At 39.1% G+C, this 25,522-nt stretch overlaps 2 protein-coding genes across 2 annotated transcripts in view; one reads left to right on the plus strand and one right to left on the minus strand.

Annotated features, from left to right (window-relative positions):
• Positions 1 to 253: 253 nt before the first annotated feature.
• LOC140238423 (OTU domain-containing protein 3-like) lies at positions 254 to 18,537 on the plus strand. Its single transcript, XM_072318332.1, has 9 exons — positions 254 to 352; positions 3,954 to 4,287; positions 5,363 to 5,511; positions 8,004 to 8,116; positions 10,082 to 10,207; positions 12,090 to 12,233; positions 12,865 to 12,964; positions 13,579 to 13,763; positions 14,619 to 18,537. Exons 2-9 carry the CDS (start codon positions 3,971 to 3,973, stop codon positions 14,787 to 14,789), a joined length of 1,305 nt encoding a protein of 434 aa, XP_072174433.1. The 5' UTR covers positions 254 to 352; positions 3,954 to 3,970; the 3' UTR covers positions 14,790 to 18,537.
• Positions 18,538 to 23,486: 4,949 nt separating this feature from the next.
• The window catches only part of LOC140238883 (sperm-associated antigen 7-like), a 5,884-nt gene continuing 3,848 nt past the window's right edge, over positions 23,487 to 25,522 (minus strand). Inside the window, exons 4-5 of the mRNA XM_072318779.1 lie at positions 25,181 to 25,340; positions 23,487 to 24,391 (exon numbers count right to left, since the gene is read on the minus strand). Of these exons, the coding sequence (XP_072174880.1) occupies positions 24,243 to 24,391; positions 25,181 to 25,340 (309 nt within the window). The 3' untranslated portion in view covers positions 23,487 to 24,242. The remainder of the gene's footprint in view (positions 24,392 to 25,180; positions 25,341 to 25,522) is intronic.

Consider the following 25,522-nt stretch of genomic DNA (forward strand, 5'->3'; position numbering starts at 1 on the left):
GATGGCAGAAAACAGACGAATGAATAAAATTATGTTTTTTCCCTTTATTTCCCTTCATCTCTTCCTTTATCTATTTCTCCTGCTTCTTTTCAAATCGTAGTAGAACAATGGCATTGTCCATTGAGTATTGCAACATTTTGCATGGTCGATTAATGTACACTGGTGATTGATGTACGTCATGTTGTAACGAAGTTCCAATGACGTCATCACAGTGAGTTTTGTGTACGTTTTCCCTTACACTCATTCAGTGCCAGTGAAAATACAAACGAAGCCGACGATAAGGAAATAAGGCCTCCGATATTCGTTCGAATGAAATAGAAGGATCCTAACTCCGAAGTCTGAAACGTTTCGTGTAAGTAGAAGTAGAATTCTTGATAACGATTTCTTCAGAGCGTAGGCGAATTGATGGGGCAAAATGGTGTTATGTCATGGCGTCTTTTCGCGATCTTGGTCTTGATATGGCAACGGCAGCAGTACAAGTAGTCCCATATAGTTAATTGCATGTTAGCAACTTTGCTTGTCAGCCTGATGGTTCTAGAAAGAACTCTAAAAAAACTAGCCTAGCTAGGTTTAAATAGAAGAGTGGTAGGAGAGAGAGAGAGTGGATCGTATCACCGGACGCTTTTTTTTTTCCTGGCCAAAAATAACAACAGTTATTCACAAAGTCCTAGAAATTACGAATTCTGCAAAATTATGCAAAATGAAAATCATTCACTCTCATTTTCATGATTTTTGGAAAATAACTTCAACTTCGGTTCAAATAAATATGTGACCGTGCATCACAAAACCAACAAAAAGTCGCCAGACATGGATTTTTAGTTAAGGGCAGATTCTGAAAAAGCAGACTCTAAGCTTTAAAATGATGTTAATTTATAGCTCAATTGAAATGAACTCTCCTAACCTATCTGAACTTGGGAAAGTATCGAAAGCACACACTCTGGAATAGTGTGAACTGGTGAGAAAAAGAGGCTCTGTTGTACAGGGTCTATCTGTCTATTCAAGTGTTTAATCTTAACCAAACTGTGCTAGCTGTGCAATGAATGGGACAAAACACTGGATGTCAACCACTGGAGCAACAACAATGAAGGGATTATCAGATTAACGATTAAGCTGAAATTGAGCATGCTCTATTACTGTATACGCTGTTATTTTCGCGAATGAGGAGGTCATAGACATTTTCGTGAGATGTTGTTTTCGCGAACTGACGCCGACACTAACATAAATGCGCTATTACCCTAGCGCATGGAGACATTTTCGCGTGTTGCTAAATTCGCGATCCAACTGAGAATCGCGAAATTCTCGAAAATTAAACCCTCGCGAAAATAACTGCTTATACAGTAACACATTCAGTCAATGATTAAAGGACAAGTTCACCTTCATAAACTTAAGGATTGAGAGAATGCAGCAATATTAGTAGAACACATCAGTGAAAGTTTGAGGAAAATTAGACAATCGATGCAAAGGTTATGAATTTTAAAAATTTTTGTGTTGGAACTGCTGGATGAGGAGACTACTACAGCTTGTGATGTCAAATGCGTACAACAGTATAAAGAAAATGTAAAGAAAATTCAACATATTTTCACTTTTTTCGCATAATAAAAGAGCACTTGACTTGCCTCTTTCTAAAAGCAGGGGGAATAATATTACCCATAACATATGTCAGTAACGAGCCAAGGGAATGTGTACTTTTTTCAAAAGATGAAAATTTGTGACATTCTCTTTATATTTTCCTTATATTATTGTACGCATGTGACATCATACACTGCAGTAGTCTTCTCATCCAGCGGTGACTGCACAAAAACTTCAAAAATTCATAACTTTTGAATGGATTGTCTGATTTTCCTCAAACTTTCAATGATGTGTTCTACTAATATTGCTACATTCTCTCAATCCTTATGTTAATGAAGGTGAACTTGTCCTTTAATGCCAACTTTCAAAGCAGTAGCATTTTCCCTTCAAGAAAAGTTATCAGACTTGAAAGTGAAGAGTGTGCAAAGGGTTATCAAGAAATGAAAAGGGGCCCTCTAAAAGACATACCTGATCTCACTACTCTACAAAAAAAGGGTTGTAGAAAAACTGCTGAAAATGCACTTTCCCATTCATTTTATGATCCCAAACCTAAAGGACAAGTTCACCTTCATAAACATAAGGATTGAGAGAATGCAGCAATATTAGTGGAACACATCAGTGAAAGTTTGAGGAAAATTGGACAATCGATGCAAAGTTTCAAGCGTGCTGGACATAGTCCTGGGCGTACATTTTTGTTTGAAAGTTTGAGGAAAATTGGACAATCGATGCAAAGTTTCAAGCGTGCTGGACATAGTCCTAGGCGTACATTTTTGTTCAGTGCGCTTGTTTCAATTTTACGCAGGGTGACGGTATTAGGCCCCCTGATGAGGTGCGGGCTCCTCACTATACCTAGACCTATAGATTTACTTAACCAAAATGTTGACTTGTAGGGCGGTGTAAAATCGCATTATAAATTCCTGACACCATTTTTCGTAATGGAATAATCGACGTCTTTCATATCTTGTCCTTGCACCAGAATCACAATTCATACCCACGATTCACCGTACACATTCTTACCGAGTGGGCAACAAAGAGAAAACGAGGCTCAAATTTCGTATTGTACAGTAAAACTTAAAAGGTCTAACATGAACATTTCGAAAAATTCATGTGATCGAATGTTGTGGCAAATCTACATCTTCTCAATCTGAGGTGAAATGTGAATTTCTGAGCATTTCTACATTTTTGTGAACTTACATTTTTTTTTGCGATTTTGGCCCATACAGCGCTCTGTGAGGCCAGTCTACAAAGTCCCGCGCATATTGAATGTCATTTATACGCAGAAATTTGCGTGTCCAGAATTACCATGCTGTCCGGTAATACCATACCTGTATTCACTATATTTATGGTTGGGTGTTCTATACATCAACACCCTAACATTTTTCTATGAATAGAAACTTATGATATCTCACTGTTTGCCTGAAATTCTTATACTCAACCAAATGCAAAGAAAATACAAGCGTGTATTGAAAATGCGATTTGAGGTACACGCTCTAAGGTAACTGCTTCATGCTTCAAATGTATGGGGTGTTAATCTGTTATTTTCCTGCACCCATTCAATTGTGCTGCTAGTGCAGACCCTACATGTACCTTGAAACTGACACCTCTACCCTCTATTGTCAATACGTGTGACGTGAGCATACTCTGTAATGCTTTTTCAGCATGTAGAGTTATCTATTTATAATGTGTGATATCACTGTTTTGCTGTTGCTCTTGTTTTTCGATCATCAGGTTTTTCGATAATATTAGGATAACTTCAAATCCCCAGTGAAGAATAGAAAACTACTGCACATAGGCTCAAGCATGCATTTTCGTTCTTTACGCGCAATGCTGTAATAGAGGGATGTCGGTTTCAATGTACAGTGACAATGTGTTAGACATCTACCATACAGTGGATTTATCATTTTTATTGCAATGATAACTAGACTATTCAGGGGTGGATCCAGGAATTTACAAAATTAAAGGGGTGTGGGGTGTGCACGCACCTTACCCCCATTTTTTTTCTTTTTATTTCTTTTGTTTTAACAAAAAATAAAAGGGGGGGGGGGTGGGCGCTCCCAGTGCACCCCTGCCTGGATCCGCCACTGCTATTTATACACAGCCCTTTCGCTGTACAGAAGCCGTGACAGGGCACGGCGTCTGGCCGGGCTACTAGTATTGCAACGAGAGAGTGACCCTAGTGTAAATTAAGTAACTTAGTACAGATATAAAGCAAGATGACCTAGGGGGTCTAATCTAGTTGGCATATACTCTCATTGCACAGGGCTGGATGAATCAAGTTCCTGATGAGGTGTGCTATTTAAAGAAAAGCTTTGTCAATAACGGGAAAAGTTCACAGATTAATGGTTGTATTACATGTATTTTGTTTTGCTATGTCCATCTCACAGTCTGACCTCTGTCAGCCATGGCACGCTCCGCCCAGAACCAGCAGCGTCAGCGCCAGGCCAAAGGCCAGGCCCAGGCCCAGGCCCAGGCCCACAACAGCCAGGGCCAAGGACAGGGGCAGGGGCAGGTCCAGGGCCAGGGACAGGGCCAGAACAAGCCCACCAAGAGCCAGCGCCGGGACGCGCTGGAGAGGAAGCGGGACGAGAGGGCAGTGAGGAGTGCCTACAGGAAGATGAGGAAGGACGAGTCGTACCTGGCGGGCGACCAGAACTTCCTCAGCTTCACCACGCAGCTGCAGGCCATTGGTCTCCAACTCAGGGACATTCCTGGTGATGGGTGAGTAGCATCACAAACAAATAAACAAAGTGACAATAAAAATAAACAAATAAACAAGCAATAAATAACAAGCAGGACCCCCCCCCAAAAAAAAAAAAAAAAAAAAAAACCAAAATAACAACAACACAATAAAAAAATTACAAACAAATGAACAAGCTAACAAGCTAACAAATGACGTTGGGGAATGGATGTAAAATCCATCCATGTTTTGTGACAAAAATTTCACTCATATGTTCACACTTACATACATTGTACCTCATGCGTAGCAACCCTTTGTTGTTATCCTGACAAACATTACCATGAAATTTGCACGTCGAGACCTCATGTAGCATACAATGTACACATGTAAGATTTTCAATGAATATGTACAAGGGCGTGCTTCAAGTTTTTGCTGTTGTGTTACGGGGATTGATTTCAGAGGGCTTGAAGCCTTAAAACTCTCAACACATTACAGATGTTACTTGTGGGGGGGGGGGAGAAGAAAAGATAACAACGTACATTGTCTGAAAATACAGTGCACTCTCGTTATAAACGAATATGGATTTTAATGATGTTCTTATTACAACAAAAATAAAGATTCACCTCCTGAAATTATCATCTACAGATGTACAGCATATATGTTTATACACAATACTGTTCAGTTAAAAACAACGAGGTACATGTACCTCCTTGGTTAAAATGAAATTTCGATACAACATAAGAAAATCACTGGTCTTGAGACTTCAATATAGTCATATGCTGGAAAAGATGATAACAGAAACACCAGACAAACCTGTCCCTGTTGCCATGTTTGCATTGATTTTTCAATATAGCCACTTGCAACGTTTTTTCTCTCTTTTTTCTTATGCCAGGATGACAACTATTGTATCACTGTGTTAATTTCTGATTTGTTTATGGTGAAATGTGTAAGTGTAAATTCACAAATCTCATGGTAAAAGTTTCATTACAGCTATGTTCCCTATGGATTTAAGATTGTCCTCTTAATAGTGTTGTACCGTGAACATTCTGTGTAATGGAGTACTTCTTTGCTTTTTCTTTCTTTCCTTGTTATTTTTTGTGAATCCTTGCTGTGCAGAAATTGTCTCTTTCGAGCCCTAGGGGACCAGCTGGAGGGCCATGGACGGAATCACATGGCACACCGACTGGAGGTCGTCCAGTACATGAAAGACCACAAGAATGACTTTGAGCCTTTCATGGAGGACGACACACCATTCGACAGACACCGTGAGTATCTCACTGTGAAACAAGCTTTTTTCAGAGTCAGCAATTTATCCTACTGACTGTGGTATTTTGTAAACAATGATATGGTTGAATAGATTGCTGGAGAAAAGCTTGCATGCTCTCTGTAAACAAATCCTTTCAGTTCTGTGCAATGTTGTGTACATCAAAGGAATTCTGGAACCTCCACTTTGTTATGTACTTTGCTTACAAGTACAATATTTTTCTGTTGTGGTTCAGTTGGTACTAGGTCGTTATCTGTTCATGTATCCTCATGTATAGTGAGTACTGTAAAAATGGTTTCTTTCGCGTACAGATACTTTCGCGGTTTCCATCGGTGCCGACTTTTTCGCGTGTGTTTAAATTCGGGGTCGGCAAAATCTGTGAATTCACAGTCGGCAAAAACTGTTGTATTTTGCACATGAAAACCCGAACTATAATCCAATTATTCTTTTATTTATCAAATAGAAATCAAAATTCAATGCAGGCTTACCTGATATCCCGTCTCTCGAGTACTTTATAACATGCTTGTACCTACATTGCGCAGTATCGCTGTGTGTGTGTTGACCATCAATACACTCTATGCGCGGAATCTTCGTGTGTGCATGTGCGCAATAGCGTTGTAAGAAGTGGCGAGTTCAAAACATTTCCTTGCATGGTTAATTTTGCGCGACTTTTCAAAACATTTTCGCGTGATTTTAAAGTCGCGTTTCAACTTCAAAGCGCAAAAAGCGCGAAAATAAAACCACAGCGAAAGAAACCACTTTTACAGTACCATGTATCCACATGTATAGTGAGTACCAGTTTACCTGTATATCATATTTATTGATTCACCTATCTTTGTCCTATCCATTTGTATTTATCTATTTATCTATCTATCTATCTATCTATCTATCTATCTATCTGTCTATCCATCTATCTATCTATCTATCTATCTGTGTATCCATCTATCCATCTATCTATCTATCTGTCTATCCATCTATCTGTCTATCTATCTATCTATTTATCTTTCTATCTATCTGTCTATCCATCTATCTATCTATCTGTCTATCCATCTATCTATCCATCTATCTATCTATATATTTATTTATCTATCTATCTGTCTATCTATCTATCTATCTGTCTATCCATCTATCCATCCATCTATCTATCTGTCTATCCATCTATCTATCTATCTATCTATCCATCTATCTATCTATATATCTATCTTTCTATCTATCTGTCTGTCTATCTATCCATCTATCTATCTATATATCTATCTTTCTATCTATCTGTCTATCCATCTATCTATCTATCTGTCTATCCATCTATCTATCTATCTATCTATCTGTCCATCTATCCGTCTATCTATCTATCTGTCTATCCATCTATCTATCTATCTATCCATCTATCTATCTATCTATCCTTCTATCTATCTGTCTATCCATCTATCTATCTATCTATGTATCTGTATCTACAATCTATATATCTACTGTATCTAGCTGTCTATCTTTCTGTATAGCCATCTGTTTATCAATCTGTCAATCTATCATACAAGGATACAACAAGGATACAAGGAACTTTATTGTCTGTTGAAAAATGAATACAGAAATTTGCCTTCCACTGACGTATAAGATAACAAGAAAGAAAGAAAAGAAAAGAAAAGCACCAACAACATGCATTATACTCATACCGTATACATCACACATAGCACTTATGTATAATACTATCTTAATACTAGATCTGTATTTACAGATAATCTATCTTCGGTTTTGTGAGAAGACAGATAATCTCTCTGAGATCCCTTACAGTAAAGCAACAAACAGCCAGCTCAATAACTCATGCTTTCTTCAAACTACGAACAAATTGCTCAGATTGGAAGGTCGTGACCTCTGATGTCTGTGACAGACATGTCACGATGTGATGAAGTTAAAGGCACATGGATCCGCCGGTTTAGTCGAATGCGTACGAGGGCGCATGGCCCAAGTTTCCTATAGAGACCTATGCCATCGACTCCTCTTTAGCGCTTACGCTGTGGCCCATTTCCACGAGTCCGAAGAAGTCCGATCCACTGTAGTCAGTGGTCCAATCACAGTTCGGCTCATGATTCGGCTGAGGGGGATGACAGCTTTAGCAAACTTTTGTGACATCATACTAAGAAGCACATAAGCACGCACCCTGGCATCACTACAGACTGCGTGATGCGCAGAGAAGACAACGAAGGCAACATTACCTAGCAACACCTACGCGCTTTACTCGTGATGACAGCTCAACTTCGGCAATCTTCGTATCAATGCTAACAGTGATCGGCAGTATCATCCAACAGCGCCCCCACACCCATCGGGTCCATGTGCCTTTAATCAATACATGAACCATCTCTGATTGACTCAAGAAAGTTGTCGTGTACTTGTCTTTAATCTTCAGATGTGTCTTGGCAGCAACCTTCATGTTTCTACTATATAACCCTCTGTCCTTTTGATGGTGTTGATACCATGTGCCTTGTTACTTCCCCTTTTCAGTGTCCAACCTGAGCAAGCCAGGGACGTACGCCGGAAATGATAGCATCGTGGCATTCGCCCGTAATCATGGCGTCAATGTCATAATTCATCAACTAAATCTTCCTGTCTGGAAGGTAAGTTTCCTCACCACTTCCTGCAAAACAAAACTTAACAGAACAGTACCTACAGTTGTGCAGTAACAGATTAAATAACAGGCAGCCAACACAGCAGAAGTATCTGTGTTTATTTGTATGTGACTACACTGAAACATAGTGTATATTTTCGAAGAGGAACAGTTCCTTGCATGTATTTTAAGAGTGGAAGACTTACACAAATAATGGCAAGCAGATGGTAGTGTAATGTTTAATAAAAGAATATACAAATAATACACATTAGTGAGGTCATTAGTGAGAATTGCCCACACAAGGTGCCTTTGGAGCAGTCTAACACGCCCAAGGTGATAGTCTAGGGTGTTTGGACTGTTTCGAAGGTGCTGGAGTGTGAGTGATTATGCTCGTAGTCCCCGAACAGAATGATGTACATTATTTGTTTTATAAAATGATGAAGCACAGACACTCTCGAGGCATAGCAAGAAGCTAAAGTATAATAATAATAATAATGATAATAATGATGATGATAATGATAATGATAATGGTGATGATGATGATGATGATGAAAATAATAATGATAACAATGATAATAATAATAGTAATAATAATAATGATAATAATAATAATAGTAATAATAATAATAATGGTAATAATAATAATAATAATAATAATAATAATAATAATAATGGTAATAATAATAATAATAATAATAATAATAATAATAATAATAATAATAGAGAGGCTCTTATAAGCGCTCATTCTACCTAAAAAGGTACTCATGGCGCTGTAGAACAGAGTACATTATGCAGCATATTACAGCAGATTATCACAGAAGATATAAGAACAACAAACATTACACGTACATATATACATACAGTTAAACAATTGTCAATTTAATTGAAAAGGTAGGTCTTGAGATTCTTTTGAAAAGCATCAATAGAATAGATACTCTAGAAACGATTCTTTGTCATTGGCAAATAGGACTTCCTAGCATATGTATATATGGGTAGAAATGAGCTGCTAGGTGGAGGTCTGTCCTCTCTGAGTGCATTTCTACTTTAGAAGTGATGTACAGTCAAACCTGTCTATAGCGGCCACCCAAGGGAAACGGAAAAAGTGGCCCTTACAGACAGGTGGCCGCTATAGACAGGTACTCCAACTTTGTGTGCATTGATTACATGTACATGTATCATCGTTGTATCCTTACATGTACATGTATGTGTGTACGTATGCACACACCGTGTTTCATGCATTTAACCATGCCGGTGTATATGAAATTGTTTGTTTTGAAGAAAGCTTTACACTGGTGCATTATTATGACTGAATGAGGGATGAATGCAGCGGTGGCCATCACTGAACGTTGCTCGCACGGCTACAAAGCAGAAAAACATGCTGAATTATTGGCTTGGCTACGGCTCCGTTTGGTTTTTGGCCGCTATAGACAGGTTAAAATCTACCGCAGGAAACAAAATTTGTGGCCGCTGGCCGTGTTAGACAGGTGGCCGCTACACACAGGGTCTTTAACAGGGCTGTCCTCTCGGGGGGATTTTTCAGTGGCCGCTATAGACAGGTGGTCGCTATAGACAGGTGGCCGCTATAGACAGGTGGCCGATAAGGCAAGTTTGACTGTATTTAATAGGGTAGTAATGGGGCTCAGTCTGCCATGTAATCAGATTTTGGGAGGTTAGAGTCCAAGTCAGTTTAATATGAATAAATGCTGAGTGCACAGAATGTTATACTTAAGTTTAATCTAAACAGATGAAGGTTTAAGAGTATGCTGTAGCGCCCCCATGACTTGCAGATCACAACAACTTGTGTACCTTTCTTAGATGTTAATTACTCTGTAAGTGTCATTGTCAATGTTATTATGAGAGTTGAGTTTTACAAATGATGTCTAAATAACTGACAGTGAGTACAAACACAAACACACGTGTACACAAGAAGACTCAGTATGAATGCTGGACTTGATGAATCTGCGTTGCCTCACAGATTGTTGGTGATGACAGCCCAACCAGTCGAGAGCTGCATATATCTTACCACAACGGGGACCACTACTCTAGCGTGCGCAGACGTGGGGATAGCTCGGAGAAGGCCACAAATTTCAGGTCTAGCGAGGTGAGCGCCGGTCTCTGTCCCATGTTGTACAATGCCTGAAGAGATTCCTGCTATCTGATTGGTCGACTGCTCATCATGTGACTTGCCGCTAAATACGTACCCCACTGTACACTGTCACTGTTGAACGTGCAATATTTTATTTTTTACCTGCTGAAGATGGGTTTATTTTGCTACAACATGCATTTCTCATAGACCCTTGACCGAGTATACTCGGGACTCATCCTCAACGGGTTAATTCTATTCAACTTATTCAGGATTTTCTGCATTGAACATGTATTACAAATGAAATACTGTCATTTATTTTGAAAACAATAAGGCATACTCTCTGCACATAACTCGACATAACTTAAATTCATGTGTGCAATGGACTGCTAACAAAGCAAATAAAATACAATAAAACACATTGATTTTGGAGCCATTCAGGGTAATTAAACAATCAATGATCTGACTGGATTATGGTACAATGTATTATGGGATATGAATGCAGAAGGCTATCATCATTTAAAGGGATGGTACAGTATTGGTGGAGATGAGAATTGGGCTTTTAACGTTTTGCAAGAAAACACTTATGATATAGTACAGATCATACCATTTTAAGAGGAATTCAAAGTTTATTTGATGAAAATCGAGTTTGGAATGACTGAAACATCCAAAAACAAAGTAAAACAAAGCGATTGTAATAAAGTGTGGGTCCCACACTTTATTAGATTCGCTCTTTTTTTGATATCTCAGCCATTTCAAAACCAATTTTCATCAAATAAACGTTCAATTCCTCATAGAATTACATGCTCTTTCATATTTCATAAGCGGTTTCTCATTATTTCACAAAAACATGTTAGAAACATAAAATTAGGTCTCAACCAAAACTGTATGATCCCTTTAAACATGGAGAAGCATATATCGACCATATGCAAGTCTGCTTTTTATATGTTGCATATCTTGCATCACATTCGTAGATATTTGAGCAAGGACGCTGAAACTCTCGTTCACACATTCATTAGCAGTAGGCTTGATTATTGTAATCGGCTATTGTTTGGCTTGCCAGATTCACAAATAACCAAGCTCCAGCGTGTTCAGAATGCATGTGTGAGACTTGTGTCCAGTTCGTCAAAATTTTCACATATTACACCCGTTTTGATGAAGTGACATTGGTTGCCAGTAAGGCAGAGAATTGCATTAAAGATTTTGTTACTTATTTATAAAGTACTGCATGGTCAAGCACCTGGTTATTTATCAGAATTAATATCAATAAAATCACATCCATATTCACATAATTTACGAAGTACACGGGATAAGTTGCTTCTAAAGCAACCTCACTTAAAAACAAAAGTAACTTTGGGGGATATTTACAGAGTAGCTCAAACAAATTACACTGAACAAGGATGATGACATAGGAGGTTCACATATTTCAGAAATGTAGCAGTGTAATTCCATTACAAAGCCGCTTGCTTGCGAGTTCACCTGTGTATAATCTATGCATGCCTTCTTCTTTTGTTCTGCTTCCTTGAGCCCCAACTCATGCATTCTTATGGTGACTCTGCCATGTCATCATCCTTGTTCATTGCAATTTATTCTAAATTGTGAAAATATTCTCATTTTTCATCCCAATCATCACAAATTCTGAAACTCTGTCCTCTGTATAACTAATTTATAGTTGTTCAAATGAAAAAATCTGAAAATTATCCGGAGGTCTCCTTTAAAGCAAATAGCCTGAAGATGCGACAGCCTGAAAAGAATTTTTGGAATCGCCCGCTGATGTAAAAATACCGGTATGCAGTATGTATTGATAACAAAGATGTTGGCTGTTCTGCACACATGTACTTGATAAAGTGTCATTTAAAAAATGCTTGTTATTATGTTTGTTTGTTTTTTAATTTTGTAGACGTCATGGTCCAGTATCAAAGGAAAAGCTGGCAACAACTCCAAGACCAAGTCCAGTGATGCAATGAGTTCACAGTACGCCAATGGTGCAGAAGATGTCTTGTCAGATATAGAGTTGAATATTATGGATGAAACAGGCTGTCAGGTGAGACTAGATGCAAAATGTCAATGATTGGGTCATGACCTCTGTATAATTTGTGCTGTTGAGGTCAAGGTAAAAAAGAATCACTGTTCTTTACCAGGGGGGCGTTTCATAAAGCTGTTTGTAAAGTTACGAAGGACTTATGAACGACTGGTGATCAGTTCTTATGTGCTATACTTATCAGAATTTCAATAATTCAGCACAAGAACTGATCACCAGTCGTTCGTAAGTCCTTTGTAACTTTACGAACAGCTTTAGTTTATAATGTTTTCCAGTCATAGCATCAGCTAGGATTGCCCAGTGGTGATATCTTCTGTTAAGAACAGACAGTTGGTTGCCTGAATTGTTGGTTCAATCAACAAACGTGAAAATTGAGCTTAATGCCATAAAGTTCACTAGATGTAATGTTATTGTGAAGAGGAAATAAATAAATTGGAGAATATTTCCTTTGTTCAGAAGGGGTTAGAGGTCAATCCTTGGTCAGTAGTCAAGAACAACAGGGTTCATCAAACTGTAAATGAAAGGTGATGTGCTTATGGCAAATATAGTGATTAACATAGAAGTGGAGGCATTCTGGTTGACTCTTTCTTTCTCTTTTTTTTCCCTTTGCTCTGATTAAAATTTGTAACGTTAGGATGTGCAATTGATACGAGAGACACTAGAGGATTGTGATTTCGATGTTGACGCGACCGTCGGAGTACTTCTGCAGATCATCGAGAGTCAGTGGGACCATGGTGAGCCATTGTCCAATATACTCGTCTGTCCCTTTTCATATTTAGTGAAACATTCTTCCTATCTATCTTTTTTTTTTTGACATTCTTCTGTTCTCAAGATTTCTAAGAATATAACTGACTCTTTGCTTTCATTGTTTAATTTCCTTAAAAGTATTTGGCTCATTGCTTACGCTAATAATGCCAGGCTTTTTTGGTTATGTTAAATCCAAGGGGGTGGGATAATGTATAATGTGTTAAAGATTTCTTGTTTATTTTGTTACTCCCCACACAGAAGTATATATGTTGTGCCTGATATTTATCAAAAGGACTGTTGCCAACATCAAGTTGTGCATGTGTTCTGCATTTTGTGGTGAGCAATATCCCAGTTGTCAGGAAGTTATTGTGGAAAGTGAAGTCCATGATTTGTAATGAAAGTTAGTCAAACAGTTGTATGAACAGGTTTCAAACTTGGCCCATAGTTTGCTGTATACATTGTATGTTTGCTTCACTCAATGCAAAGGAAAGAAAAAACAAATCTCTGTATGATTTGCCTAGGCCTCAAAAGGTAATGAATACAAGTCTTGTATAGACTCTTCAAAGTGACTCTGTTGTATCCATTCTGCTGCATCATCCAGAATCTAACGACGTCGACTCTGGGGAGCGCTCGCCTCAAGGAGCCGCGGGAATCTGGTCTTCCAACGGGTCGGGCACGAGGATATTCGGTTTTCCTGACGAGGCCGATGGTAGCAGTAGTAGTAGTAGCAACAGCAAGACACAGCCAAACAGGACGGAAGGTGGTAAAGGCGGAAAACACGTCCAGGTATGTACGAGAATTTCAGCCTTTCACACCCCTGGCTAGTGATGCATGACAAACCTATTTCCCAGTCGTTTCCAGAATTTTAGCCTCTGGCTTTTATAGCCATAAGCTGCTGGATGCTGCCACTTTGTTTGCAAAAAAGCAAAAGATGTGCTGTTGTAAGCCTACACTACAGGATGTACACTATAGTCTACTGTAAAAGAATAATTTTTTCGTGATCAGCTGAGTAAGATAAATTTTGTCCATGTTCAATTCTGTTGAATCAAAACGTAAGTTAATGTTTAGCAGAAGAAAATACACCAGCAATTCTCATGTTGATATGGTATTCATGTGGCAGACCTCTGTGTACTGTTTGGAATATTTTGTAATATGCAGTGTTTGAAAAAATGTGTAATGCTTAGGTGTGTACTTATTTCAAGTAGCAATTTCTGCCCCCCCCCCAAAAAAAAAAAAAACCCACACAAAACAACAACAACAAACATGACAAAAACAAACAAACAAGCAATACAACAACAACCAATGCCCCAAACAAAAGCAAAAACAAAAACAAAAACAAAACAAAACAAAACAAAACAAAACAAAAAATGAATTTTCTTTCAATCCAAATACACGGAGATTACTAATAGAAGCAAATCATTATGACATATCGATATGTAAAGCTCCCCAGGGCTGTTGGAAATATCTTTTGCATTAAACTTATCGGGACATTATAGTCAGTTGACATGCTTACATCAGATGCAAGATTTCCCCTGTTATGGTTCAAATGACAAATCTAAGGAAGATATGAGGACATCATGGCTTCACTAGAGTCCTTGCTCTGATTATTGTGTGCCGTTTTGCTTTAAATATCATCCGCAGAATGGGAGGAAATCAAAATCGTTGAAGAAGCAGGAAAAGAAGCAGCGGCAGATGGAGAGGCATCGACAGCGGCTGCAGGGAGACAGTTACCATAGCAACACAACCAACAGCAGCGATGAGGAGAGCGGAGGCGTGGTACTCGTCGGACAGATGGGCGCCCTCTCGATATAGCGCACTCTCTCGCTCGCTGGACTGAGTTCAACCTTGTCTCTTCAGGGAAAACTGATATTTTTCAGAACCTCTGCCAGGTCGAGTTTCGCGATGCTTCTTCACCTTCTTCAACACCGGAGCTGTTCCCCTTCTCCCCGTAGCCGGCTTACAGCCTAGCCTTCCTAATTTCGGAGCTCTTTGTGTTTGGGCGTTCGAGAGGAGAATTTGATCTCAAAGAGATGCAGACTTTCATTGTATGCTTTTCCGTAGGTTATGCTACAGAACTTGTGTTTTGAATGTTTCGTCAGTTTATTTCAGTTGTGAATCTCACGTGATTTGCCGTAAAAGCCGTCTGTCACACACGTTTAAACCTTATTGTGCTTCGTTCGCCGATCGGTACACATGTTGGAGTGCTTTCTTCGTCGACTTGCGCAGATGTCTGGAAACTAATTGTCAGTGAATAGAAATTACCTTATCCCCCAATCTCTATTGTGCCACCACGGCCTTTCTCTTGGACTGAGGCACACTGTTAAACCCGAGAGGGTTTGCTTCTCAACAACTTGGTCGAGTTTTGGGATGGATTACTGAATGCTGATGTAAAAGCTTAGCAAGTTAAAGCCAGAACTTACATCCTCCGACAAGACATTTTACCCATAATCTCCTTCTAAACCCAGGAGTGAAAGTGACGGCTTGGCAATGCTGGGACAACGATTATAGCTGGGCCATCAGGATGAGCGTTACAGGGAAATAAGAAGCTGCTTGGGACCACAAGAATATCCTCGTTATATTGAGTATCTCATTATATCAAGGATAAAAGCAAAAGAATAATTATAAAAGGGATGAGAACTGCAAAAAACAACAACAAAACACTTTGTTATATTAGGTATCTTGCTGTATCCAACCTTGTTATAAAAGTCGCACTGAAGAGTCTACTCTAGGTTAACAAGAGCTTATTATCATTCTCATGACATTATCTTCTTTTGACTAATTTGCCTCAACTGCGTAGCTGCTTGTCACAGGCCGTGCAGTAAGTGTGTTGGAAACTTAGAAGCGTGTGCAGGTGAACTAAGCAATGGAGAATTTTATGTTATGGCTTCTCTTTTAGACTGTTACTGCTTGTAGTATTTCGTGTTGAAAGTGCAAATATGATTAGTGTCCTGTCTAAATGCCAAATGCAGGACTTGAGATTAGCAGTGGCCCGGCGGCCCGAGGGCACTAAAAGTTGATGTTGGGCCACCAAATTTCCAAAAAGGCTATTTGTTGTTGGGCTGATAGGCAGCTAAAAATGACAATGAGTTTTATATTTCCTTTTATTTTGGGCCACTACGTTTTTTGTTTTTTTTTTGTGCCACCAAAATGTCATACCAGTATCGAAATATTTCAGTAGCCCAACTGGGCCCACCAGAGGAAAAAGTAAGTGTCGAGCCCCGCAAATGGTGTGCAGAATGAAAAGAATCTCTTTCATCCTTTGTGTCAAGTTTGTCTAGGCCCTCATGGTGAATTTTTGTGCTTTGTGATAAACATTTGTTTGAATCCAGCATCATTTAAAAAGAAAGCAAGTTTTGAATTTTTGTTCAACCTTGAAACAAGTGGATACTGATAAAAGATTTGCAAATGCATTTGCACAGTATGACACCAGCTACAGATTGAGATGGTGTGTCTTTACCGTGGTCTGCATCACAACCAACATTAATAAGTTCACTGTGTACCTATAACCAAGACCACAAGTTTCAAGTGTAACCAATTGCCTACAGTCTTCATCTTCAGTTATTGGATGACAGTTTGTTGGTAGTCTACGACCTGTTCAATGGAATATGCAATCAGTTGTAATTTCCATGTGGTATTGATCATGAAATGGCCTCAATGATGTCTGTTCTGCCAAACTCAGAAATCTGACTTAATGGTCGTGCTCCTTTTAAAGCTATATTGCACCAGAAATGCTGCAAAGATTATGTCATTGTGTTTCCTCTCCATTGCTTGGGTATTTGAATGCTTCAGTTTTGTGATTGTTTCACGACCAGATAAAGATCTATTCCCACTGCTTTCTTGCAAGACAAATTCACAAAGTTCTGTAAAATGGGCTCCTTTATGAATACAATTCAATATTTAAGTGGTCATTTTAAGCATTATGATGATTGTGCAAGGCTTACAAACAAACATCAGTTTGGCACGGGGAAGGGAGAGGGATCCCGTTATAACGAGGACAAATAATGAGAAGACGCATTTCAGTAACGACCGGTACTTCTTCAACTTTATACTGTGTATGTAGAATGACATAAGTTATCATTTCCAGAGCGATTGTCTACCAGTCTTGAAAATTGAACCTTTTTCTTTTGCGTTCAACCCACTACACAGAACCACAATCGATACTTACTGTAAAACTGGAAATGTTTGCGTTGTTGAAATATTCGCGCATTTCGCGCAACCAGAAACCAGCGTAAAAATAAAAGCTCACAAATATTTTTGCTTCCCATATGTACCAGTAGATGATGTCTTGATTCTGCGGAATTACAGACATGTGAAACTCTTCTTACCCAGCTGAGCGCGAAGAATTACCGGTAGTTACACGAAAATATCCACTTTTACAGTACATCTTGAATGCCAAAGGTGTTATGAAATGATGAAGCAGATCCTCATCAAATGATTGGTTGAGAGGGCACACATGACCAGGTATTTATTTAGCCTCACATGTAATGTCTGGTCGTTGAGTACTTTCACATCAAGATTGTGACCAGGCGAGATTTCACCGTTTAATTTGCTGACAAAAATAGCTGCTGCTGAATTTGAATGCCTACATTGTGAAATTCTTCTGACTGAAGAAGGGCAAGAGCTGTTAAAGTGGGACTGATCATATGAGAAGTATCCACTCCATAATTTTCTAAGACAAATAATACGCATTATTTGTTTGGGCGTTAGTATACCGATGATTACCCCCACTTGGTTCTGCCAAAACAGTTCAAACACCCTTGAGTATCACATTGGGCATGTTAGAATGTTCCAAAGGTACATTGTACCTTGTGTGGGTAATTCTTACTAATTGCCTCGCTGATGTGTATTATTTGTATAATAACAACTAACTCTGCTTTCCCCTGTATATGTAATGGGATAGCTGACAAAATGAGGTTCCATGTAGATTGGAAAAAAAAAAAAATACGGCAGGGTCAAAGACTCGTCATAGCTGGATTCCCCGAATGCGTATGAACTTTGCAACCTGACTATGTGTGCGTATTTATTGAATGTGGCACATCAGATGTTGATGAAGAACATTACATTAGAAACCTCACAGACATGCAGTATGTCCTTTCATTGTGTTTCATTTTGTCTTGTTTCCTTTCAGTAACTTTGAAGAGTGATAGACAAGTTTTCTGAGAATATGTTAATTTCAGTTGATTGTGGGTTTTTTTTTTTCCTTTTTGCCATTCAGTAATGGTTAGACACTGTCATGTAATACGATAGCATTGATTTACACGTCTTCGACCGAGTTCTTTATTAATCAGACATCTGTTCTCCGTTGGGAATGTGGCGAATAGGAGGTAGGGAAGTCTAGGAAACGTTGAAAAACTGAAGCAAACCACTCAGTTATGGCAAGACTTACTCATTTTTTAAAAGTGGAAAATATACCTGATGATTATTTAGCCAATTGTGCATAGCTGTTATGATATGTTTTCATTGAACTGGCGAACTATACTGTGTTTTACAATGCATATCACTATGACTGTCAGGATTTCAATACAGATATAAATAAATATATTATATATATGCCATCTGACTATATTATGTATTGTGCTTTCTTGTTATTACACTGTATTTGTATATTTTTTGTATGTGTAAGCCTTATACATCAAGTATGTTCACATGGATACCTGTTATGTACATTTCTTGGAGCAAAACTTGATAGATATACACAGCTGAACTGACATATTTTGACTGACCAGAGTGACTCATCATCATCATCATCATCATCATCATCATCATCATCATCATCATCATCATCATCATCATCATCATCATCATCATCATCATCATCATCATCATCATCATCACTGTCGTCATTATTACGGAATGAGGGAAATCCAGGTGGGGCAACAACAGGTCACACATTCTGACACCGAAACAAATCACCACCACTAATCAAACTTAAAGTAATGAAGACTTTATTCTTCCCTCGCTTCCTCTGACGGCATGGTCTCAGCCTCGAGCCATCTTGTCTTCCAACTTGGGCTGAACAGGCCACACCCACTGTCTACCAACATGCATATTCATGACATCAACAGCTGCAATGCTCACTGACTGTTACGTTTACTAAGTTGCTGGAGTCAACCTTGCCAACTACCGACTATTCCTCTAAATCATTTCAACCAAACGAAGAAGAAAAAAGAAGCCACACCCACCCACAGTAATACTCAGGGTACCCACACTCCACAGTGGAGGATAGCTGTTGATTAATTACCAAGAGTGCAATGCACAATTGACACAAAAACAGCACCCTCTTGCACCATGTTTAGAGTTAGGAAAGAATTATCTGGAAAACACACAAACAAAATCAACATTATACCAGTGGATCCACAGGTGCAATGAATGAAGTGACAAAATTTGGATAAAGTGTCTTACTAAAAAACCCAAGTGTCATTACACAGCTTGCAACCTTGACCTTCATTAAAGTACAATCTATGATTCACAAGACCAAAACAATACTGTATACGCTGCTATTTTCCCGTACAGATATTTTTGCGAATGACGAGGTCATAGACATCTTCGTGAGATATTGTTTTCGCGAATCGACGCCAACGCTTACGTTAATGCCCTACTATCAAAGCGCATGGAGACATTTTTGCGTGTTGTTAAATTCACAATGCAACTGTGACTCGCAGAGTTCAAACAAATTAAATTCTCGCGAAAATAACAGCTTATACTGTATACAGTTAAACCTGCCTTGGCGGCCACCTGCCTATAGCGGCCACCTGACTATAGCGGCCAATAAAAAATCCCCTCCGAGAGAAAAGCCCTGTTAAAGATCCTGTGTATAGCGGCCATCTATCTAACGCGGCCAGCGGCCACAAATTTTGTTTCCCGTGGTAGATTTTAACCTGTTTATAGCGGCCAAAAACCCGATGAGCCATAGCCGAGCCGATAATTCAGTGTGTTGTTTTTTTTGGCTTTGTAGCCGTGCCAGTCATTCCTGGGGAACGTTCAGAGATCGCCACCGCTGCACAGAAATTTTTCACGACTGTACACATGCTACTGTACAACTATTTCATAAACACCAGCATTGTTCAATGCATAAAACACACGTGTGCATACGTACCCACATACATGTACATGCAAGTACTTATAGATGTATACAACGATGGCCATACATGTACATGTAGGCAATAGACACAAAGTTGGATTACCCGTCTATAGCGGCCACCTGTCTATAACGGCCACTTTTTTCTTCTCCCTTCAGTGGCCGCTATAGACAGGTTTGACTATACCTCAAACCAATATCTCCTGTGTGTATATAGGCCCTATTAATGCGAACAGCAGCAAAATATCACTTATTTTTGGATCTGTGAGAAACAGACAACCATTTCATCCGTTCCTTTTGGTCAGGTTGTTCACGATTTAGTGGGCTCTCTGAAAAGGCAACTATGTGAGATGCAGAAACTCTGGCAGAAGTAGTAGCAGCTAATTACCGCTTCAGCAACAAAGATTACACCATTCAAACCTTTAGCACACATACACTCACTTATAAATACCAAACATTCATATTGAGAGGTTTTGCTTGCACAACTTTTTAATGCACATAATAAGCTGGGGTACAAAGTATTTACAAACACCACCAAGAATCACTTTGACAAGCAACAGAATTTCACTGCAGAGGATACTACAAATGTATCCATCATGGATATACAAGTTTCAAATTTGATATTCACTCATTACATGCTACTGCATCAAAGGATGTCGCTTACTACTCATAAGTGAATAGGTTTCAATAATGAAACCAAATCAAATGTCACCAAAATTCACTTCAGTAACCAACAGAATTTCACCCCATTTGAAGGATACTACAAGTGCATCCATCATGGGCCCAAGTTTTAAATTTGACAGGCACTCATACCATGCCACTGCATACAAGCCAATATTACCTACTGTTTGATTGAATAGGTTTCATCAACAAAACAAAACCAAAAGAGTGTACTTCCACTGTTTGATGAAGGACTGAAGATCTTACACAAACATTCATAATGTGCTCACTGTAGTTCATATTACATGTACATGTAGATGTATTCACAACAAAAAATGGCAACCCGTTTTGCGTTCATGATGCCAATAGATACTAGAAAATTCAAACCTATGGGATCAAATGATTATTAAATGCAAAAGTGGTCATAGATTACATGTACTACACAGAAAAATCTGTCTGTCTGTAGGAATTTTATAACATTTTTTTGTCTTTAATGTTTCTCCTATATAAGAGAAGATTCCGTGAAGCCAGACATAGTCTCCGTGGAACATATCCCTAACGATAAATCGAAGACTGATCTTTTGGTCAAATAGATTACATGCTTGTTGACTGTCACAGCAGGAGTCAGTATCACATTGCACTATTTGGTATCACAGTATTCCACATTTGGAGAAAAATACCACACCAGCAACTTGCTAAAAAAAAAAGTGTATCTTTACTAAAAACTTCATTCATGGGGGCTTGAGTTTCTTTAAGAGCAACTGCACTGTGTAAATGTGTCAAGAAAGGACAATGTTGCATCAATGCATAGAGAGGTTTCAACAGATACATATACTTTTGTAAATTTCCATTTGACCATTAACACAGTCAACTAAATTCACCGATCATACATTTTTCCAAACACAGTAGAAAGCAAAAAATGCTTGTGCAAGTCTATGTTGCATGTCTTATGATAACAACACATATTTAATGCAATGTGAAAAATGACCAAAGACCGATGAAAGATATTCGCAATAATCAAACATTTCCCCCAAACTTGAGAGACCTGCTTGCACAAAATTGACAGAATTAATTTCTTTCGCCTGAACCTGACAATTTATTGATACATACCGGTACATTGCATGAATATGTGTATTAATAAAAGAAGAATGGCATGCAATTAAAAGAAAAGAAAAGAATCACCCGGTTGGCACTTTTTAACCCGTTGAGGACAGTTTGATTTTGCTACAACATGATTTCCCATAGACACCTGCCCGAGTATACTCGGGATTCGTTCTCAACCGGTTAAAGGTGCATGGTCCAGGTGTTTTAGTCAAATGCGTACGCGGGCGCACGGCGCAAGTTTCCTGTAGAGACCTATGCTATCGACTGCTCTTTGGTGCTTACGCTGTGGCCCACTTCCCCAAGTCCGAAGAAGTCTGATCCACTGTAGTCAGTGGTCCGATCACAGTTCGGCTCATGATTCGGCTGAGGGGATGACAGCTTCAGCAAACTTCTTTTGTGATGTCATAATAAGAAGCACATATATGCACGCACCCTGGCATTACTCAGGCGCGGTGGAGCACCACAATTATCTCGCAGAAATCCATCGGCAGCCGAGCCTCATTTGCATAAAGTAAACAACATGTACTCGCATAGTTGAGAAAAAGTAAACAACTTCTCAAGCTAATAACAATTTAAGGAAACCTATTTTCGGATTAGAATTGAGTTAGTTTGAATTTGAAAACATGTTCGAATATGCACATATAACATATTAAAGGATTTGACAATGATAAAATGTGAAATTTTAGCAAAAACCTGGTGAGCAAAATTACCAAAAATATGCCTCGAAAATCATCCTAAAATTCACGAAGTGTGATTACGGAACCAAAGCGCCATTCGAACAAGGTACACCGAAATCTATTTATCTGCTTGCATTTTAAATGTCATACCGTAATATTCCCGGCCATGGTTGTGTCGGAAAAAAACAGAAGGTGATGTCAAAAATGACACGAACGCAAAGCGTACAGGTCGGTCCCATGTATATATAATCGCGTGACTGTAGCGTTGCATGTCACAGCACACACAACGCTTTGCTGCATGCAGCGTGCGCGGCAGCAGCTCAGCAGTCACCGCCGTGCGACACTCAGCAAAATTGACTGCGTCACATGCAAACCAACAATGAGCACGAAATCCTGAATCTCACGTACCACGCATGCCCAATATTACGGGAAAAGAAATGACGTCATTTTCAATTGTTCCGCTGACTACAATTTTCTATTCCAAACCCTGTAGAAACAAGTTGATTTCTCAAAAAGTACAGGTGGAACCAAGCGAAAACTTTCACCATATATGGATTGAGGCCTGATAAACTTATGTTGCCAATTTCGGACACATTGGAGCCCGGCCATAGTCCAGTCGGAAAAAAACACAGAGCATGTTTTGCGAGAGGTGATTTTCAAAACGCTTTAATATCTCAAGTTCTAGTGCAGCAAATTTCATAATTTTTTCATCAAAAGGAAGGTTTTTAAAAACTTAGATAGTGTGGGAAGTTTGAGTTTACTAGTGGCACGCAAAGCGGCACAAGGAGAAGGTAAAGATTTGACTTTTTCATGCACACAGTTTCGGGCAGCCGTGGATGCCCGCTGGAAATTCAAATAGAACGGGGCGATAATGAGATGCAAATTGGGGTGCTCCACCGCGCCTGTACTACAGACTGCGTGATGCGCAGAGAAGACAACGAAGGCAACGTTACTTAGCAACACCTACGCGCTTTACTCTTGATGGCAGTTCAACTTCGGCAATCTTCGTATCAATGCTAACGGCGATCGGCAGTATCAGCAACAGCGCCCTCTACACTACCGGGACTATGCACCTTTAACTTTTAAGAGATGTGTGATCCCTTCTGCAGTGTCTCGTTATGCTGGCAATACACAGTCTTGCAGCTGCCCTCTCTAGTCACTCAACTCATGGGATGGACAAACAATTTGTGAAAATCCAATGCTTTGAAGAGCAAATTATGGAGCTCAGTACGTGGGTAAACTGGTGTTCTTCCTATCAAAGGGAACCAGTATTCAAAATCCTGACACAACAGTGTGATGCAAAACTAAAAATATTTGCATGTATTTTCATTTGGCAAGAGCTAAGATTTGGGAAATGAAAATACACAGGCAAGTTCTTGTCTACACGTAAAACACATTGGCTGCCAGTCGCAATTCACAAAATTTAATGCTGCGAATATTTCTTGCTTTACAGGATCGCCTAATACCACAGGTGCTTCATTAATTGTTCTTGAAGGTGCTATACTCCACATAAAGTCTTAAAGCATGATTGCACAACTGCCTCTATATTTGGGTGAATAGTTCATGATTCATAAGATGCAGACATAATTTCTTCCATGGAACCAAGGGGGTAAAGAATAAAACATGTGGGACTTTGTTCTAGACATAGTAAGCTTCATCTTTCATGAGTGAATGCCGTCAAAGCCCAAATCCTGACCTTCTAAGGATTTGCTTTTAACAGCTAAGGTTATCCTTACACACAGTACACTATGTCTCTTCTGCTGTACTAGTACTAGTGCTTGATGTCTCCGCTTCCCCAGCGACTTCTCCCGGTGTGGCTCTCCTCTGTTTCTTGGCACGAATTGCGTTGAGCGTTTCTTCCACCGACCGCTTGTCGCGTTTGTTTTCACTTGGGACTGCATTACAAACAAGAAAATAAAATAAAAAGAAACACTCTCCCATTGCAAGCAGTTTTTTTAATCTCATTTTCCATGTTCATTACATATATTTTCATTTCCCACAAGAGTGTAGTTGCAGTAGAACATTTACATAAAATACCCAGCTATGCGCCTTGAGCATGTTAACTATGTGGAACTGGCGCATCATAAGTACCCTGTATCATTATTATTATTAAAATCAATTCAACACCGTAATTAAGGAAAATACTGTGAATGAAAATATCTTTTTATAAAAAAGCCAGTGACATTCTAATGCTAAGTTTTCTGTTAATAACATGTTCCTTGGAATGTGTGGCACGTTTTTGGTGAAATCCAAACTGAAGCCATGAGAATTAGAAGTGAATTTCCTTACTTCACAATCAAACTGTGATTATGAACAAAGGAAATTTGCTTCAAATAGAGATTTTTTCATTAGAAATATACTTTAATGGAATTCTTAACTTAACCAACATGTTCTTCTAATTTTTCTGCATTCACCAAATTCACTCGAATGTTTTGGGGGTAAATTCCCCTGTAAATGGGCCATGTGCTGAAGTTTTGAGCAAGATTGTGTGGATGGACACAGCAATTGAGCATATCAGTGAGAAGAGAAAGATAGAAAGAGGAAAAAGAGAAGGGAGAACTCACTGAATTCCACAAGGGGGAGGGTGAGGGTGAGAGAAAGGAGAGAGAGAGAGAGAGAGAGAGAGAGAGATGTGGTGGGGGGGGGGGGGGGGAGAAAAGAGAAAAAGGGAGGGAGAAACTCACCGAATCCAAACTGCTTGTTTGGTGTCAGGTGCTTTGCTGCCTCCTTGGCACTCTCCTCCCCTATTAGACCTTTGTATTTGTCCATGTAGTCTGACGACGGGACGACCTTGGTGGGCTTTCTGGTTTCTTCTATTCGCCTGGCCTCCTCTGCTTCTTGTGCCTTGAAGGAATAGCAGAATCTTGGTTTGAATATCTTCTTGGTTAGAAATAAGTGCTTTGCTAGAAATACAGTCAACCTTGCATAAGTTGAATCTATTTGGACTGAAGAAATAACTTTGACTTGGAGAAAATTTGACTTATGGGGGATTAAAATCGATAGAATATAAAAAACTAGAAATGTCG

Source organism: Diadema setosum, chromosome 15 (assembly GCF_964275005.1).
Source record: "Diadema setosum chromosome 15, eeDiaSeto1, whole genome shotgun sequence".
NCBI lineage: Eukaryota > Metazoa > Echinodermata > Echinoidea > Diadematoida > Diadematidae > Diadema > Diadema setosum.